Source organism: Trichosurus vulpecula, chromosome X (genome assembly GCF_011100635.1).
Source record: "Trichosurus vulpecula isolate mTriVul1 chromosome X, mTriVul1.pri, whole genome shotgun sequence".
In the NCBI taxonomy this organism is placed as follows: Eukaryota; Metazoa; Chordata; class Mammalia; order Diprotodontia; family Phalangeridae; genus Trichosurus; species Trichosurus vulpecula.
This window is the reverse complement of record NC_050582.1, coordinates 49,477,040-49,495,424: the sequence shown is the minus strand read 5'-3', so window position 1 is coordinate 49,495,424 and position 18,385 is coordinate 49,477,040. Positions and strand designations below refer to the sequence as shown.

The window sequence follows — 18,385 nt, the reverse complement described above, 5'->3', positions numbered from 1 at the left end:
TCAGAGTTGCCTCTTCTGGTTCTGGAATGGGTTGCTAATTGATAAGGATTGCCTTATTTTGACTAAAAATCTGCCTTGCAACTTTCATTAATTGATTTCTAGTTTTGCTCTCTGTGACCAAATAGTATAAAATCCTTCTATATAAATTTCCATGTTCGGAAATTCTTTACCCTGCTTTTAGCTTTTTCTTTGTAAAATTGAGTCTCCGTAATTGTGGTAACATGTTTGGACCCCAGTTCTGAACATGAGCAGTTGGTAGACATCATGATTTGTAGCTAAGGTTAAAATACTCAGTTTAGCTTTTACCAATAGTTTTTTCCATTTTCACTTTCACAGCCTTAAATGGTATGTATATAAGGCCTACAAACTGCCAATGAGAGAAGTTGCTCTCTGTATTCTAAAGAACTTCAATGGTTTTATGTCTTGGGGAAGCTCTCATTTAAGGAAGCTGGAATGAAGTAACTCTTAAGAATTATTTCCTCACTTTTGTCATTCTTTTTATGCAGTGCCTGGCACATAGTCCCTAATTAATGCTTACTGACTGATTGAGAGACAGGATGGTACAGTGGGTGGAGTGCTAGACTTGATGTCAAAAGACCTTTGCTCAATTGCTTCAGGTGCTTACGTAGCTGTATGATTGTAGATGAGTCACCTAACCTCATTTTCCTCCTCTGTTTTTGTTAGGAAAGTACTTTGCAAACATATTTGCCTATCTAACTAATCGCAAAAATAATTTTGCTTGGTAGGGTTATTTGATACCCACATAAGATTATTTCATTGACATTTAGAGGATAACAAAACTTAGTCATAGTTAAATTTCTCTGAGCAAAGTAAAATAAACATAAATTTTGAGGTATTATAGACATTTGAGCATTTGTGTTTTTAGAATAAATTTAATCAATTTCTGTTTTGCCAATAATCTTTCATAATATTTACTTCCAATCGTGACTATTTAATTTTTGTTTCCTTTAGTCGGCGTGGTACCAGCCTAATGGAAGATGATGAAGAACCAATTGTTGAAGATGTCATGATGTCTTCAGAAGGGAGGATTGAGGATCTTAATGAGGGGATGGATTTTGACACAATGGATATAGACTTGGTAAATATTTCTTTTCTCTCTTTTAAGATGATTCAATAATTTTAGACTTTTGTTTCCTTTCATTATTAGTAGGAAATGGTGGTACCAATGGATACCCTCAACTGAACAATTTTTGTGACTGTTAGTGAAACATACTGTAGATTTTCCTTTAGGTCTCAGGTCAAGATAACCTCCAGGTCCTTCATTTGCAGATATTTTATTTGCATCTAGGTTTTTTTTTTTTTAGCATCCCTAACCTATATTCTGATAGCTGAAGTAAGTAAATTAAAATATCCAGATGATTTAATCATGTGTGTTTAAATGCTGTTTCTGTTTTAAAATGTTATATTATCCAGAGTATAATAGTTATCAAAATATATATGATTGGTTCAGTGCTACCTTATTTTGAGACAAATTAAGAACTTTTGCAAATGAATTGGTATAAGAGAATTAATTTAGCTTCAGGCAAAATTGAGCAGAGACATGCTCTAAAGAAACTGTTTTTACACATATGCCTGCTTTTGAGAGCAGGGTATTTTGTTGTCTTCAAGGAAGATTAAAGATTTAAGTCATCTCAGCTCTGACTCCAAGTTTATCATTTGTGATCTTTACTTCTCCTTGAAACTTCTGTGTTGCCACTTATCTTCTCTGTTTTCCTTTCTTTTATGGAGGAATAACCGGCCTTCCTCAATGTCAAAGTTAAGTTCAAGATATGTAGCCTTTATGCCATATCCTTCTTTTACCTCTGAGGTTTCTTTATCTCTTTTTCCCTCTTTTTACATTTTCAGTCTGTCCCCATACATTAAGCTGTTCTTCCATTCTACAGACCTGCTCATTTCTTCCCATCCTAAAATGAAAACAGAAAACAACTGTCAATTCTACTCCCTCAGGCTGCTTTTACCATCTCCTTTCTCTGCTTTGCTGCCAAAATCTTACTTCCAGACTCAGTTTCCAGTTTTTTTTACCACTTATTCCCATCTTCAGTTTGCAGTCTTGTTCCTGTCTCTACTGTTCAACTGCAACTCAGAAAGAAGAGTTTAGTGATAACCTACTAATGAATAAATTCAATGAGTCCTTTGGGTGGCATTTGATAGTTTGCTGTGGATACATGGACCTCCTCCCCTATGTCCTCATATCTTTTTAATTTGGCCCTTGGTTTCTGTGACCGTGTTCCTTCAACCGTTCTCTCTATCACAGTGCTATCTGTGTTTCTTTTACTACCTCTTTTTCCTCCTACCTTCTAGATTTTAGTATTCTCCAGAATCAGTGCTGGAAGGCACCTTGGGCACTAAATCAGAACCAGGCCCTCTATATCAATGGATCATTTAGGCTTTGCTTGAAGATCTTCTAAAAGGGAGCCCACTACCTCGAGAAGCAATCCGTTCTACTTCTGGATTTTCTACTTCAGGATACTAATTCAGTCTCTTTGTACTCATTGCTTCTAATTTTTTTTTTAACTTCTGCTCCATGCTGTGGAGCCTAGCAGGAAAAATCTAATCCCTTTTAGTTGTGGCAGCCATTCAGTGGTGGGCATTTTTCACTTTGGCAGTTCTGTGGTACCTATCCTGTTGTACATGATATTTCAGTACTGGAAGGAGGTTTTTCTTCTCTAGGTTAAATATTTTCAGTTTCTGTAGCTGATGAGCATATGGAATGAATTCAGGACCCTTCACCATCCTAATTGCTTCCCTTTGGATAATCTTCAGCTTATCAGAGTCCTTAAAATAAAATGTCTACAATTGAACACAATATTCATGGTGTGATCTGGAGAGGACAGACTATAGTAGAAGACTATCACTTCCCTAGCCCTGGACACCTGGTGCTCTTCTGAATGCATTCCAAGATAAGCTTGCCTTCCATGAAAAGGCTTGGGGCTTCTGTCTAGCTGTACTTCTCCCTTCTGATAAAAGTTGACTTTTCTACAGTTATCCTTTCTTAATAGATGAGGGTGACATTCTGCCATGTTGCATCCTGTCACACAGTACATTATCTCTTTTGGCTCTGTCATGTACAAATTTGATACATACATATATATAGCGAGAGAGAGAGAGCACAAGGTCATGTACAGATCACTGGTTACTCTACTGATGACTTGCACGTTGACGTTGAACCCTTAATTAACCCTTTGGGTCTGACTGTTCGTTCAGTTCTGAATTCATTATTTCTTAGCATTTTTCTGTCTTTTCCATGAGAACAGTATGAAGGACCATCAAATCTAGGTAAGCTACGTATACAATATTCCCCTGAGTTTAATAACTCAATCAAAAACGACACTGTGGTTAGTCTGGTATGACCTGTTTTCAGTGAAGTTAGACTGGCTCTTTGATGATTGTTGCTTTTCTAGCTCTCTATCTACGCCATTTCTGTGGGGGCCATCTCCAGTCATCCTGATATATATCTTGTCACTGGTCACAGATGGCTCCGGAGGAGAGAGTGAGGCTGGTGACTTAGCACAGCCCTCCCTCACCTAAATCCAGTTCAGTTGAAAGTAATGGCATCAACTTCCTGATGTCATGGTCCTCTTCGAGAACAAAGGACAAACAGCAGTGTTAGACCATTTCTTTAAAAATGTATTTTAGAATTTTGTGAGGAATCTAAGTCCTCCTTTTTGTAGTTTGTAGACTCCAGTTGATTTCTTTTTGTAATCAGGACGTTTTCCCTTCCCCATTTTTCTGGCGCCTTTCCTCTGTGATCTTATGAATAATATCTGCCAGTTCTTTTGGTATCCTAGGTTGTAATTTGTCTAGGCCTAGTAACTTGAACTCATCAAAGATAAGTAGCTGTTCTGTGGCTTTCTCCCTGTCTCTCTTATGCTTCAGCTCTATGCTACCCATATTTTTTTTTGCCTTTTTAGTTCAAATTGCATTATTTTAATAGAAAACCAAAGCAAAGGGAATTGAGTAGTTCTGCCTTTGTTCCAAAGTCTCCATTATTGCCACTCTAAACAATAGTCTTATCCTTTCTTTGATCCTCTTCTTTTATCAACTATGTCTTTAAAATATTTTGGTTGTCTTTAGCTTACCTTTCCAGCCTCAGCTCATTTTGAGCATTGTTGCTCCTTACGTTGTCATGACATTACTGAGCCATGATTTTTTATTTTCATCTGCTATATGGATCTTTTAAATATATTGAATTTGTAATTTCTTTTTGCATAGTTTTTAAAAGCTCCTCATCAATTTCTTCTTTCTGGGTGGGTTATATGGCAATATTTCTATTTTCTCCCTCACTTGATCTTGACCACCAAGTGTTTTATACTGTTGTTTCCTATCCTCTGGTTTCTGGATTTTTTTCACATGATTTTTTAACTGCCTCTGTCTTTAAAAAAAATTGTGTAATCTAGCCTTAATTCTTTCTCCAAGTTCTACATCCACATATGCAACTGCCAGCTTTTTATTTTGACCTGTAATTCCTGCTGGCTCCTCGGGTTTGCATACAAAACTGAATTCATCTTTCCTCTCAAATCTGTTCTTTAATTACTGTTCATTATCTTGACTGTCATTCTCCTAGTCACCTGGGTATGGAATATCTTTGACTTCTGTATGTCCCTTACCATCCATATTGCTTCATTTTCTAGATCCTGGTAGTTTTACATCTCTACAGTATCTCTTGAATCAGTCTCTCCTTTACTTTCTCATTGTTGCCGTTCTAGATCTTTTAATCGCTTATTTGGACTGTTGAAGTAGCCTTTTAACCAATGTCTTTCCTTCTAGTCTGTTGCCTCTTCATTTTTACACACTGCTTCCAAAGAACAGTTTGGATAATAACACTTTGTTTCCCAAAACCTTTCAGTGGTTCTACTCATTCTCCTTTACCCACTAAATCGAGTATTGCTCATATATATTGCTTTGTATATCTGTTGCTTGATATATTTTAGGGTTGCCTTCAACTTTATTTCTCCTGCTATATTGGGATTAATTATTCTTAACTAAACAGTTATTTTCCTATACCATAATCTCCTAGGTCTAGGCCAATTCCTCTGTTTTTCAAGACCTCTCATATTTCATTGTACTTCTACTATGCATTTAGCTGTGAAATTCAAATCAGCATTTAAGTATGTTTTGTTTACTCACCTAGATTGTAAGGTGCTCAAGGTTAAAGGTCCGGGTGTTTATATCCTTGCATTTTCTAGGGTTTAACACCAGGGCCTTGCCAAACTTATTAGGTACTTATTAGGTACTATTGTTAATAGTTGAAGCTGTCAAAGAAAGACACAAAGAAAACTGAGATGATACAGAAATAAATGTTTTCTTTTGGCCAAGTATAGTTCACTTTTACTTGGCTTTATTTTCAAGCATTTTAAAAAAATAGTCTTGCTGGAGATAGCTTATTTTGAAATGTGAAGTTATATTTTTGTGTTTTAGCTATATTCTTAAAAAATTTTCCCTGAATGAACTATATTTTTATTTTAAGTAGTCTTTATGTGTATTTCTGGTATTGCAAAATACTTAAACTTTGTTAAATGGACAGTGATGATATGAATGCTACTTTTTCAGGTACCATCTAGTTATTTGTGAATATCCACTCATTTGCCTCTTTTTTTTAAAGCCACCATCCAAGAACAGGAGAGAGAGGACAGAACTGAAGCCTGATTTCTTTGATCCTGCTTCAATTATGGATGAATCAGTAAGTCTAATTTAATTTATTAGGATTTCAAACTCACAAGTATAAGTGGTTTTCAACTTAAAATTTGGGCTGTGTTCAGCATGTTTATGAGTTATTTGGAACTTGGAATATATTCTTCCATCAAATCATATTGGCTTTTATGATCAAGTTCCCAGACTAATTAACAAAGCCTAATTAATTCATTCTATACCTGAAGTCTACTTCTGTTAAGACTTAACTGTCAGGGCATTCAGACTTCTGGTTTACAATGCTAGGAACATATCTTGCCCTTTTCTAATGTAAGCAGTAGGTATTGAGGCACTGGAGCACGGTTTGTGGGGAGAAGAGGGTGATGGAACAGCTTGGTGGTGAAACTTTGGTAATTTGGGGCTATCTAATGGCATAAATCCTTGGCTCAAGATCCTAAGTCACTGCCCTTCTCCAGATCATCCCTCTAACCTGGTCTCTGGGGATTGCACTGTTGGCTTTTCCATTGATCACTATGGAATAGAAGTAGTTCCTGAACTACTCCCCTACCCTTATGTGCCAGAAGTATACCTCTGTATTTTGGGGCAGTTTTCTAGGGGTTTTTATTGTTATAGATGGGTAAAAAAACAATAAGAGGAGAGAGAAAAAAATTCCCTTGTACTTATTGGAATTCAAACAGACCCTAGATCCTAATCTTTGTTAGCTTCTCTTTACCCTAAAACTGAATCTTTATCTTGGCTCTTAAGAGCTGTAGTCTTTTATACTTTTTACAATTAAAGAACACATTTCTCTCCCATCGCTTCAGTAAATGAGGGATACCTATTTTATAACATTTGAAAGATAGGCCACAGAGATGAGGAGGAGAAGTAAGATGATGATAATGATGGTAATCCTCTTAGGAAAAAAAATAATTTAATAAGCATGTACTACATGCAAGGCTTAGTCCTGTGGACCTGTGATAAAGAATTGCTTTTTTGCCCTTGTTCTCAAGGAGCTGAGTAAAGACTTAGAAGAAAAGATCTCAGAAGAAAACGCAGACTTGCATTCCTTTCGTTCATCTTTCTTTACAAAGGAAGGCTAACCTGAGTATTTTATCTCAAAGAATGGGAGGGAAATTACTTATATTTTGAAATTTTATGAAGGATAATGTCAGAAGCAAGGATCTTCTGTGACCTCAAATGAAATTCTAAAGTAGTGTAGAATTTCTAAGGGTTCAGCATAGTGATGGTCTCTTTAGTGCCAGCCAAGCAGGGCCAATCTAAGCAGAGTTTCTCCTTGGTGCTGTCCTGCCTCATCTTTCAACATATTCTTGCAGGTTCTCTAGTTGAGTAATGCCTTTATACCGTCCTGGGCCACCTACCCAGGTCTGGCTTTATTGAGAAGTGCTCCTGCCTCAAAGAACTTAGAGATAGCCGTTAGAAATGTCATATACTTCATTCACACTGAGTTGTCAGCGACTTCAATGCTTAGAATCCAAAGGGGTGATTTTTCAGAGGGAAGCCCTATAAAACTATCACTTGCTGGAATACAGAAGTAAGAGTCCTTTTCTGTAACTTTCATAACATGCCCCCCCATTCCCTTTATTGTGTTGTCTTTCTCCATCAGAATGTAAGCTGTGAGAGTAGGGAGAGTAGGGAGAGTAGGTTTCATCACTTGATGAAACCGAATTAGGCTGTTTCAAATTTGTTTTTCATTAGTTGATGGCCTTTTTTTTTTTTTTTTGTTTTTCCTTCCAAGTCATTTCCTAATACATAACTCTCCCATAACTCTCCCATGAGTCTTCCCCTGCTCAAAAAAGAAAAAAAATCATTAGAAAAATAGACAAATGAAACCCATGGACAAAATATCTGAATCTAACAGTGTATCGCAGCTTTGAGTTTGAATACTTAGTTATTTATACTAAAGTAATAGGCCATTGGAAGACCATGAAAATTAAATGATTTAACATTTGGGAGGGGTTGGAGAGCAATGGGAAATGGAGAATTCTTTTTAAATTTTAAGATTTTCTTTCAAATTATTGGAACTTATTATATCACTTTCATTTATCACCATATCCTTTCACCTTCTGCTATCCAGAGAACCATCCCTCATAACAAAGAGTAAAAAAGAAAGAGAAATATCAGTTTAGCAAAATTAACCAAAATTGCAAGTCTTAACAGCTTGTATTGTATTCCCTATCTATGCAAAGAAGAGAGAGAGAGGTACTTTCTTATCTCTTCACTGTGAGGCTTTCCATGCCTTCCTATGTTCTTTATACTCATGTTTTCTTGTAGCATAATACTATGACATTACTTTCTGTACCATACTTTGTTCAGCCACTACCCAGTCAGTGGGCATCTACTTTATTTCTGGTAAAATGTTAATTAACTATAATCCTCGTTTAATATAATTCCTTTTTAGCCCTTGACGTTTGAGAGGGAATCTTAGAGGTGGAGTTAGACTCAGAAGTCATTTAGTCTAACCTCCTAGAACAAAGAGAGCCACTGTATGTACAGTTACAGTCAGTGTCTTACAAAGCTGTATATACCAACGATTTTGAACAATAATTGGTAGGAAATTCTTTACACTAACTCACCAGACATTGGTTTAGAAAATTTCTCTTTCGCTCAATATCTATTCAATCTAATCTTTACGTTATGGACAGTGGAAACTAATCCTCAGAGTAGTAGTCATCAACAGTATATTCAATTATGTTCAATATTCTATGTATCATAAGACAGAAAAACAGTAATTTTAGAAAGATTTCACAGTAGACATTAAAACTAAATTAAATGTTTAGCCAAAGTGATTTTTTAAAATTTTCTGAATATGAAAAGAAATCACAATAAAAAATTTTCTTCTTTATGATATCCTGGGAGAAAGGCAGGCTGCCATTATGGAAATTTGTGTTTCCTAAATATTATCCTACCAGGGATAGGCTTGATACAATGGATGAAAGAGTAGTATTTAATTTTTTTTAATGTAGTTTAAAACAATAGGTCAGTATAGAAAGATAAGGTAAACAAAATTGTGACTTTACAGCTTTGTAGTACTTTTTACGAAGCTCTATGTGGCACATCACTCTTACTGTGAAAAGTACAGATTATTTGTTAAAGACGCCATTGTAAATTCCATGTGTGACTGCTATTTTGTGATTTTTGTCAATCTCAATTGACTTTCCCACATGCTGTGGAATCCAAACCTTCATTTCTTCATTATCACCACATGATGGCAGTAAGTTAACATTATGTGGTTAGATGCTTTTAAAAAAGTCAGTTAAAATTTTTTTTTTCAAATTAAGAAATTGACGACTTGATTATTTCAAGGTACATGTGTAGCATTTTCACAATTTCCTCCAAGTTTTACCAATGAAAAGTGATAATGAAAACTTCACTAAGTAAAACAAATCCGTTTTGTGTTTCAGTTCTTGTTTATGAAATGCCTTCTTTCTGGTTTTAGTTTTTGCTGCAATTGAGAACTGGATTTTTTTTAAGTCCTTTCAAATTTCTGTCCTTTTATATTGCCCTGACTTTTTTAATCACTCACTTTGAGAGATGAACTTTTTTTTTAAATGTACATAACAAGGATATAAATGGTGTTTGAAATATGTATCATGAAACACTAAGCCATTCCACTTTAATATTGAGGTTTTTTAAAAAAAAAAATTCTTTGATATTTCAGACATTTTCATACAAGCCTTTTTAACTTTTTTTAAATATCTTCTGCTGCTGGGGTCGTATGTAGACACTGATGTAAAAAAGTGAATTTCAGTTCTTTGCTTCTCTGTGTAAACTTGTACAGAAGGCACTAATAGTAATCAAATATGTCATCACCCATTGGTGATGTTGCTTTTAAACATCTCTGTAGAAATAAATTTACAATTCAAGAGTGGGAACTAAGGACATCTTCGTATAATGGAATTTTTTAGAGTAACAGAGTTAAATTCTACCAATCAGCCAAGTTTCCAGTGTATCATTTCTTTTTACCTGATCCCTCCTCCCAGGAAACTTGTAATCCACATAGGAAACAATTAGAAAGCAACGCAGATATTATGTGATAAAATACTGTAATACTTTAATCAAGTACATGAGGGGATTAGCATGGCATAATGCAACAAAAGCATACACTAGACTTGTGATCTTTACTAAGACACAAGGCTTCTCATCTGTAAATGAGGAGTTTGGACTCTGATCTCTGAGGTTTTACAGCCCTAACATTCCATGATTCTTTCTTCAGAGTGTCATTTGCTTTCCTAAATGGCTGATCACTTTAAAATTCATCTTCAAATTGCCATTCTTTTGTCAGATATATTAGACACCTGTCCAAGTTATTTCCATGTAGCACCAAAGTCCACACATACATTTATATTCAATTTTAGGATGATTTGTAAGTTGTATTAAAGACAAAAAAAATAAGTTCCTACCTGGAAGGCAATATAAAACTGAAAGCAGTATACTTCTGACTGTATCACACAATTTCCCACAGGCAGTCCTGAGGTCATTTTAAAATAGTTCGTAGATAAGTCTATTGTAATGAAATACTAGCATCAATTAATATAAAAATTTCTAGCAGATTATTTTTAAGGTGTCCTATTTTTAAATATATGCAATCTACTGTCTAGAAGCATGGAATGCTACTTTACCCCACTGTGACACTACCTTTTTCCTCCACATATAGGTCAGCCCTTATTAGTTATAATTCCAAGATAACTTTTTTTTAATGTGTGTGTATTCTTATTTAGCTATAAATCCTTATTTGAACAAGCCTGTTTTGGGTTAAAAGAACAAAGAGATGTTGAACAAGGTTCCTTGGTGATTTCTGCTTTTTCTTTTATCATCACAATCATCTGTAGAGTGATAGTGCCAAAATACCATTACTTTACAAGGAAGTCATAGCATAACAAAGATATTCCTATGTCCCAGTGCCTAGTCCATGGAACCAGTGCTTGATTGATCTATTATTAGCCTGTTAAATACAACATGTTCTTGTATAAAAACTTAAGTGCTCTTGGCATTGTTATTGGAGCTAATTTTGACCCATCTAGACTGTAACCACAAAGCCAAACACCAGGAGAATGAGAGAATGATGCATTTTTTCCTTCCCCTAAAGAGTTCAAAGCATTTAGTTTTCCTTTTTAAGTTTGGAGTTAGTATCTTCCTTAGTCTCGGACTAAGCATACATCTCATGCAGGGAAATCATTTGAATGCTTCATGGACTTCATTGTGATGGTACTTAGCTTTTCTGGTTTCAGTTGTAATCCTGAATCCTGACATGAGTCTTGGCCCATTCAGGTTCATCCTGTCTTTCTACTCAGGACCAAAAAGATGATTCTTTCATTTTAACTCTACTGGCAGAATAACTGCTTAGATTTTTAGTGAATACCTAACTAAAATCCAGACTCCTCCTTTTCCTTTAAAAGAAATGTACCCCTGCCTCTCTGCTATTCTCTTTAGTTGTCTAATAGTTGACAGCTAACACTGATAAGTTACTAGATTGTGTTTGTATTGACTATTGTTTTCCCAAAACGAGAGTTCTTAACCTGGGATAGGGGAAAATAAATTAATGTAGGATTCCCTAAGAAATGTAGGATTTCCTTCAGTTATTTCCAAATGTTATTCTGAGGAATCCATATGTTTCACAAGACCGTCAAGTGGTTTCATGACACAAAAGAGGTGAAGAACCTCTTCCAGGAAGTCTCCTGTTTGCCGTGTGCCATGTGCTTGCTCTTTGATAGTTAATTGTACCCATTTCTGAGTAGAGCTAGTCAAATATAAGTACACTGAAATTGGATCCTCACTTTTTTTCCTCTGGACTCTTCTGTATGAACATAAACTTATGAGATGAAGCAAAATGTTAACTTTTATTTGGGTATCTTTGATTTTTGAGTCTTCTTTTCTTAGTTGTACATGTAAGATTAATCCTGGTTTTGTCATTGCATTCTTGTTAAGAGATAAATGTGCCATTCTCAAATAAGTTAGCAAGAAAGATGGGCCATCTTTTGTGGGCCATCATAAACACTTCATTACACTGACTGCAAGCCTTTTTTCCTGTGAGTTATATAGAAAAAGTGACCAAATGCATGCTTGTTTTTTTAACAATCTCTTTTCCTCTCTCATTAGGTTCTTGGGGTGTCAATGTTTTAATCTGTGGTGAAGTCATTTTCTAAGTGGAAGAGGAAGTTTTTCAATAAAGTTGGGGTAGTAGATACAGTGAAATTCTGTACAGATTTTTCTCTAAGGAGAATGAAACATGCCTACCAAGATCAAGTGCATTGTGAGAGGCAGTTTTGTTTGCCTGAAAAAAAAAAAAGAAAAGTAAAGGACAAGTAAACAATTTGAGGATAAGCTACAGTTTTTGTTGGAAAGCAAATATTTTATTTATGTGCTATCAGTTGATTTTGAATCATAAGAAGTATTCCCTCTTGTTTTTAATCTAACCATAATCTGAGAGGTACTTGATAGAGATATGAGTCCTTTTCTCATGCATTTATTTACTGGGTGTACTAAATAATTATGACCTCTGCTGGATTTTTGCTTATATCCATGAACTGAAGTGACAGATGGATTGATTGATTTTTCCCATCCTGGGATTGTAGAACAGAAGAGTTTGGCATTTTAAATTTAAATGCTCAAAACTTCAATCAACAGAAGCTTTGTTTTAAGTACTGTAATCATGGAGAAAAGTAAACTTAGAAGCAGAAGTTTTACAATTTTTTCACCTAAAATGTATTTTAAGATATTTTTAAAATCCAAAAGCTTCTCTAGCCTTCTCAGAAATATCCAGATGCAGTGAACTGCCAGAAGGTAACCAATCTCAGACATGCTTGCCCATTATCAACCCTGAAAGTTTGCTTGTCCTTTAAGAAAAAAATGTAATGTTGTGAAATTCCTTCCAGTAGTGCCACTGTATTTTGTCTCCAAATAAAAGAAGCTTATTGTAGTATGTTTGCAGAAAAATTCTAAACAAAAATTATACAGCTTATTAGAGTGTGGGAATAGGGAATCTAAATTTTAAATAAAATTATATATATATATAAATTGGTGCTGATTTTATAATTGCGCAGTTTGTTTAGTTTTTTCTTACTTTTAAATTCCAACTTAAAATTATGAGGTTTCAGAAATATATTGAAAGTTTAACAATGTTTAAAAATAGAAAAGCATGAGTGTTCCATGCTTTAAAATGATTTTTAAATTTGTATTTTATATTGTTTTATCTATCTGTCTTTGCAAGCAGTCTTCAGGTTAAAGATACTTCTAACAGGTTACAGTACATTTCCTCTGTATGTAAATTAGATGGGATAATAGAAATTCATAACCCATAATATTCTTTGAAAGCTAAGCTTTAAACTTCATTTTGTGTCCTTTCACAAACAAATCAAACAGAAAGTGGCGACCTGCCATTTTGACATCAACTCATTTTGCTAGGCTTAGGCAGCTAGACATCATTTAAACAAAATATTAACTTATATTACATAATGTATATTTTTTGTCAGTTGTCTCTCAGTTCTTGAGGTATATTCTTTTAATCATTCCATGCCTTACTATTGCTTGCAATACAAGAACATCCCCAGATAGGTGAATTTGAAGAAAGGCTTCCTGTTTTTAGATTCCCAAAAGTAAGCATTGGGCTGTGGTAGCCAAAAACCATAGATTATCTAAGGGATCGTGATCAAATCTAAATATTTTACTAAATCATGGGGCTACTAACCAGCCCCAAACCAGACCTGCCTAACTCACTTTCATAAACAAATATTCTCATGTCTGAAAGTACTGCCTATGTTGTTTTCCACACCACTGCATTTAATAGAGCTGCTGAGAGGACTGTATATATGATTTTAAACTTAAGTTGATTTTTTTTCTCACTCTTGAAAAAGGAGCATTTCTTTGTGAAAGCAGTTCTTACAGCTTTGTTTTCAACCAGCTAAAAATGTTTTATATATTTACCTTAACCTGTTGTCCTCCACATTCTATTGTCCTAATTGTACTGTTTTCTGATTTGTATTTATGTCTTGAGACAGTAACTTTTTGAATAAAAATAAACCTACAGTATGTTGTATGTTTGCTCTTTTTGAATCACATGGGATGGGGGGAGGGCAGCTAAAGTAAGCTTTATCCTGATGGAAATGTTATGTTTATAGGAATTCTTTTACCATGTCTTTTAAGTGTTTGTTTCAAAGTTGATATAATGTATGGAAAACAGCACTGTTTTATATTTGTAACAAATTGTACAAGTTTTTTAATGTGAATAAAGCACTAATTGGGTTAATAACTTAAAGTAGACAAGCTATGCAATCATGATTGTTTTAAATGTCTTCTAATGTGGGATAAAGCTGTTAAAAATGACTGCTTTGTGAAATTGTCTCAAAAAAAAGTCATTAACTAATCTGGTTAGTGTTGAAGATATCAATGACCTTCAAAAGTAAAATGAAACTTGCTTTTACAAATGAAAAAAAGTCACCCATAGTGTGACATGATCACTTAGCTTGTAACGATCTAGTTATAGTTAGTTATGAGAAGTTGGATTCGTTAAACTGATAGCGAGTCTAAAGTGGTAATATGTAAACCATAACTCTTGTCGTTGATAAACATACTAAAAATAAATCAAAACTGTTACTGTCACGTTAAGAAATATTATTGAAAGCACTTTATATACATATCACCAAACGGGTATGTTCTTTGTGGCAGGGTCAAGAAACTTTGCTCCTTTTAAGGAGTCTGGTTGGATTCATGATTTGGGTGATGAAAAACCCAGTTTCATTCAATAGAAGAGCTTTCAGATGAAGCTAAGAGAGGGAGGAAGTAAAATTGAAAAGGGGCAGTTCTTTCTAGGAGGAAGCTAAGTTTTGTTACATTAGCAAGGGAATCTTGGAGATGTAGGCAATTTGGGAAAGAGATACCAGAAGGATTGCTTACTACTTTCAGTATGCTAAGGAGCCTACAGCAGAGGTCTTGGAACAGTTTTGGAATATAAAGAAGACAGTGCATATTGTGTCTCCCAGTGCCTGGCACATAGTAAGTGCTCAACCTGTTTGTTAATTGAGGTTGAAAAACCTATTGGATCAATTTTTTTTTCCTGAGAAACTGTTTAGTCAATTGTTTCTAATGCTTTTTAGTGATGAAGGCTACTACTAGATGGGGAAAGATATTTATGGTAGCATTGATCTTAAGTATTTTAAAATATCTAATAATTGAACCCAAATTGAAAACAGTGCTTATGAATTTTTTAAAAAGTAATGCACCTGTGCAATTGAACCCACTTCTTGTCAGTAAAGAAACTCCCAGCCCCTCAAAGGATCTCCAAAAGTTTTAAAACACAAAGTTTCCATGCAAGGCCACGGCCCTCCCCACCACAGTTTTAGCTAGTTGTTAAATTTTCCTCATCTGCTCAATTTGGTCTCAAGTTTTGAGTGTAAACCACTTGATTAAACTGAGAAGGCCGCAAGTGTTGAAGATAGCATTTTTGTAAATTTGTTTTTGCCCCAATTTAGGCGTATTTAGATTGTTTACAGTTGATTTGGGGAGGAAATTCCAATTCAAAACCAATATTCTCCTTATTAGATTTCAGTATTCATATAAAAATTGTGGCCATCTTAAGACAAAAATATCAGCCTCTTCCTACAAAGGAAACAAGTTAATATTTAGAAATGGGATTTTAAAAAAATGTATAGCTTTTTATGCCCTATACAGAAGTTTGATTTTGTAGATCCCTTTTTATGCATAGGACACTAATTTGGCAGAAATTAAAATTTTGTGCAATTAAAATGTGTTTTTACAATCTAAACACTAAACCTGTTTTTAGATTAATTTTTACTTCCCTTTTATTCTGCTGCACCATTATCTTTGTTCTCTCACTCTTCTCAAGGTTTCCCCTTTCTGGTAATTTAGAGAATAACATTCTTGATACCATTTGTCAAGTAATTTTGAATGCTTTTTCTTATGATTGAGCTGAAAGTCCATGTAACATGGATTTGCCCTTTTCCACATGAAAGTTTTCATAAAGATATTTCCTCTTGAAGAAATGGCTTTATCGGAGAGCAAAGGATATTTCTTTTAGATACTGTTTCTGTACGTAAGGGGTTGGTATCTTGTCCATTCGTGGTTTCTTGTTCCTTGTTCCTTCATTTTATCAGACTTCATTGTTATCTGCTACTGAAAACCCGTAGTAGTCATATCTAGTGACCTTCAGTTAGCTGATATGGCTTGGCCAGCTGTCTTACCGTGTTAGCTGGCTCTCTTCTCCTCCCCCACTCCCTCCTATTTTCTGCAATGCTTTTCTTCTATTTTCAATGGGTCATCTAATGAAATTTTGGAGAAGAGATTTCATTGCTTGAAAAAAAAAGTTTTTTGATTGCTGACCCATTTACAAATGTATGAACCCTTTGCTAAATTCCTAACAGTGTTAGACGCCTGTGAGGTGCCCAAAATATGTGTTGTTTCCCCAGTTTTCAGCATTTAGTAACTGCATACAGATTGTATGTATGATCTCATTCCATGTCAGAAATGAAAGGGCATTTCTGTTCCCTAGGTTGCAGAGGCTTTATACTGCTCTCAAGTCAAGGAAGAGCCTTGCTAGCCTTCCCTTATTGTGCCACTCCTTGATCAAATAGATCAAGGACCACTTTAGGGGTTTTTTTTTCCCTCCCTGTTTTTGTTTTTCAATTAAGAGGCATTTATTTTCTCTCTCACCCCTACCATTAAAGAAAGACAAAAACCCTCATAAAAATATGCATCAAATTTCCACTTGTCATCATTTCTAAAAATGTATGTCTTATTCTATATCTTGAATCCACCTCTTCAGGAGAGTGGGTAATCTAGTTTGTCATCAGTCCTCCAGAATCGATTGTTCACTGTATTGATCAGAGTCCTTATGTCTTTCAAAGTTGTTTTTTATTGTATAAATTGTTCTCTTGGTTCTGCTTATTTCACTCTGCATGAGTTCATATAGAACTTCCTAGGTTTCGTCCCATAATTTCTTAAAGCACAATCCTTAGTTTCCTGCTCTTTGTCATTTATGAAAAGCTTTTATAAATATTTTGGAATAAAAAAGAAAACTTTACTGTCACCTGTTGGCAATTTTGGCACTGTGCAAACTACCGCGCTTCCCCCCCCCCCCCAGGCTGTTGCCTGGGTAGACAAAACATTATTTTGTGCAATAGTTAACACACTTGTGATATCTGGGTGACTTCAGGCTATAACTGCTGCGACAGCCACCGTGATCCCCTCTCCCCTTTCAGTGATAGCATTAGAATTCATAATACCTGCCTGAAGACAATAGAGTGGATAAATTATCTTTCCCAGTCCCTTTGACCTCTAAATACAATTCTAACTAATGTCCCAAGTTCTTACAAATCTCCAAAAAGGATTTTAGTAAGCAGACCCTTAGACTGGATATTGTTGATGCTTTTCATGCTTTCCCTTCCCCCTTTTGCTTTTTTAAAAATAATAATAATAGTATTTTTTCCCAATTGCATGTAAAGATAGTTTTCGAGATTCATTTTTGTAAGATTTGGAATTCCAAAATTATTCTTCCCTCCCCGCTCACCAAGACATCAAGCAGCCTGATACAGGTTATATGTTTCATGCTTCTTTAATCCAAGAACTGCCTTACAACAGGGACCTGGCAGGATCCTGTGCAAGAGATGTGGTTGCCCTGAAGCACCAAATTGAAAACGTGTCTACTTCGAATTACGAGAGACGCCTATCACTAAAACGATTGTTTCTGTTTTCAGGATGAAAGGTCAGGGTGGAAGCCTTAGTCTTTTTAGGAGAGAAGACCAATAGAACAGGGCCTGTTACCTAAATATAAATATGTGAAGGTGAGGATAGATCATATAACTCGATTCAAGGAGAAAGGGTAGGATTACACTAGTCTCTTTGGGGTGATTCTCAGGAGGATCTCAACAATGCAATAGAATTTGAGATTAGAACCTTTTAAATTTGTTGCAAATCTTGCTAGGGGTGGGATAGAGAGGAAAGGGGGAAGTAGAATACAGAACTTTGGTAAACCTGGCAAGAAATTTATTTTTGGAAGAAGACCTGGTAGAGTGAAATGAACTGACCTACCTGGGTTCAAATCCCACTTCTGCCACCAAGGTCACCTTAGGCAAGTCTCTTTACCTCCTTGAGCCCAAGTTTAATTTTCTGTCCACTGAGGTTCTTTCCAACTGTAGAATTCTGATCTTGACCTCTTTCCTCCCCCACCACACCCAGACCAACCAGCTCATGCTCTGGACATTTCTTATACCTGTGTAATAATAGCTTACCGTAGCCAGCACTCTCCTCATTGTTGTGAGGTGGGACCATCCCAGCCCCATGGAAAATGATTTACAAGCACTCTTAAGTGTTAGCTATTCCGTTGATAAGAGAAAGACCTTGGAGCAGCCAAGTGACCTAATTTGGACTCCAACCCCAAGTACTGGGTTCTCAATAGAACAATACAATAACAACTCCTGTAAAGAGACTATGAAGAACTTAGGAACTCTGATCAACACAGTGACTGACCATAATTCCAAAGAACTCATGATGAAACAGTGCCCATTGCCAGATAAAGAAGTGTCAATGAAACATTTTCATTTCCCCTTTTTTTTCTGGGGGAGGGGGGTGTGTGGAACATGGATAATGTAGGAATTTAGTTTACATGACTATACATGTTTGTGATAGGCTTCATATTTCTTGCCTTCTTTGGGGTGGGGGTGGGGGAGAATTTAGAGCTGAAAATAAAATTGAATTAAGTACTGGG

At 35.4% G+C, this 18,385-nt stretch overlaps 1 protein-coding gene across 4 annotated transcripts in view; it reads left to right on the top strand.

Annotated features, from left to right (window-relative positions):
* Positions 1-13,926, top strand: part of STAG2 (stromal antigen 2) — a 127,712-nt gene extending 113,786 nt beyond the window's left edge. For all 4 annotated transcript variants that reach the window (XM_036740365.1, XM_036740369.1, XM_036740367.1 and 1 more), the window contains 3 exons: positions 973-1,099; positions 5,624-5,701; positions 11,767-13,926. In XM_036740365.1, coding sequence (XP_036596260.1) covers positions 973-1,099; positions 5,624-5,701; positions 11,767-11,790 — 229 coding nt within the window. In that variant the 3' untranslated portion in view covers positions 11,791-13,926. The remainder of the gene's footprint in view (positions 1-972; positions 1,100-5,623; positions 5,702-11,766) is intronic.
* The last annotated feature ends 4,459 nt before the right edge of the window (positions 13,927-18,385 follow it).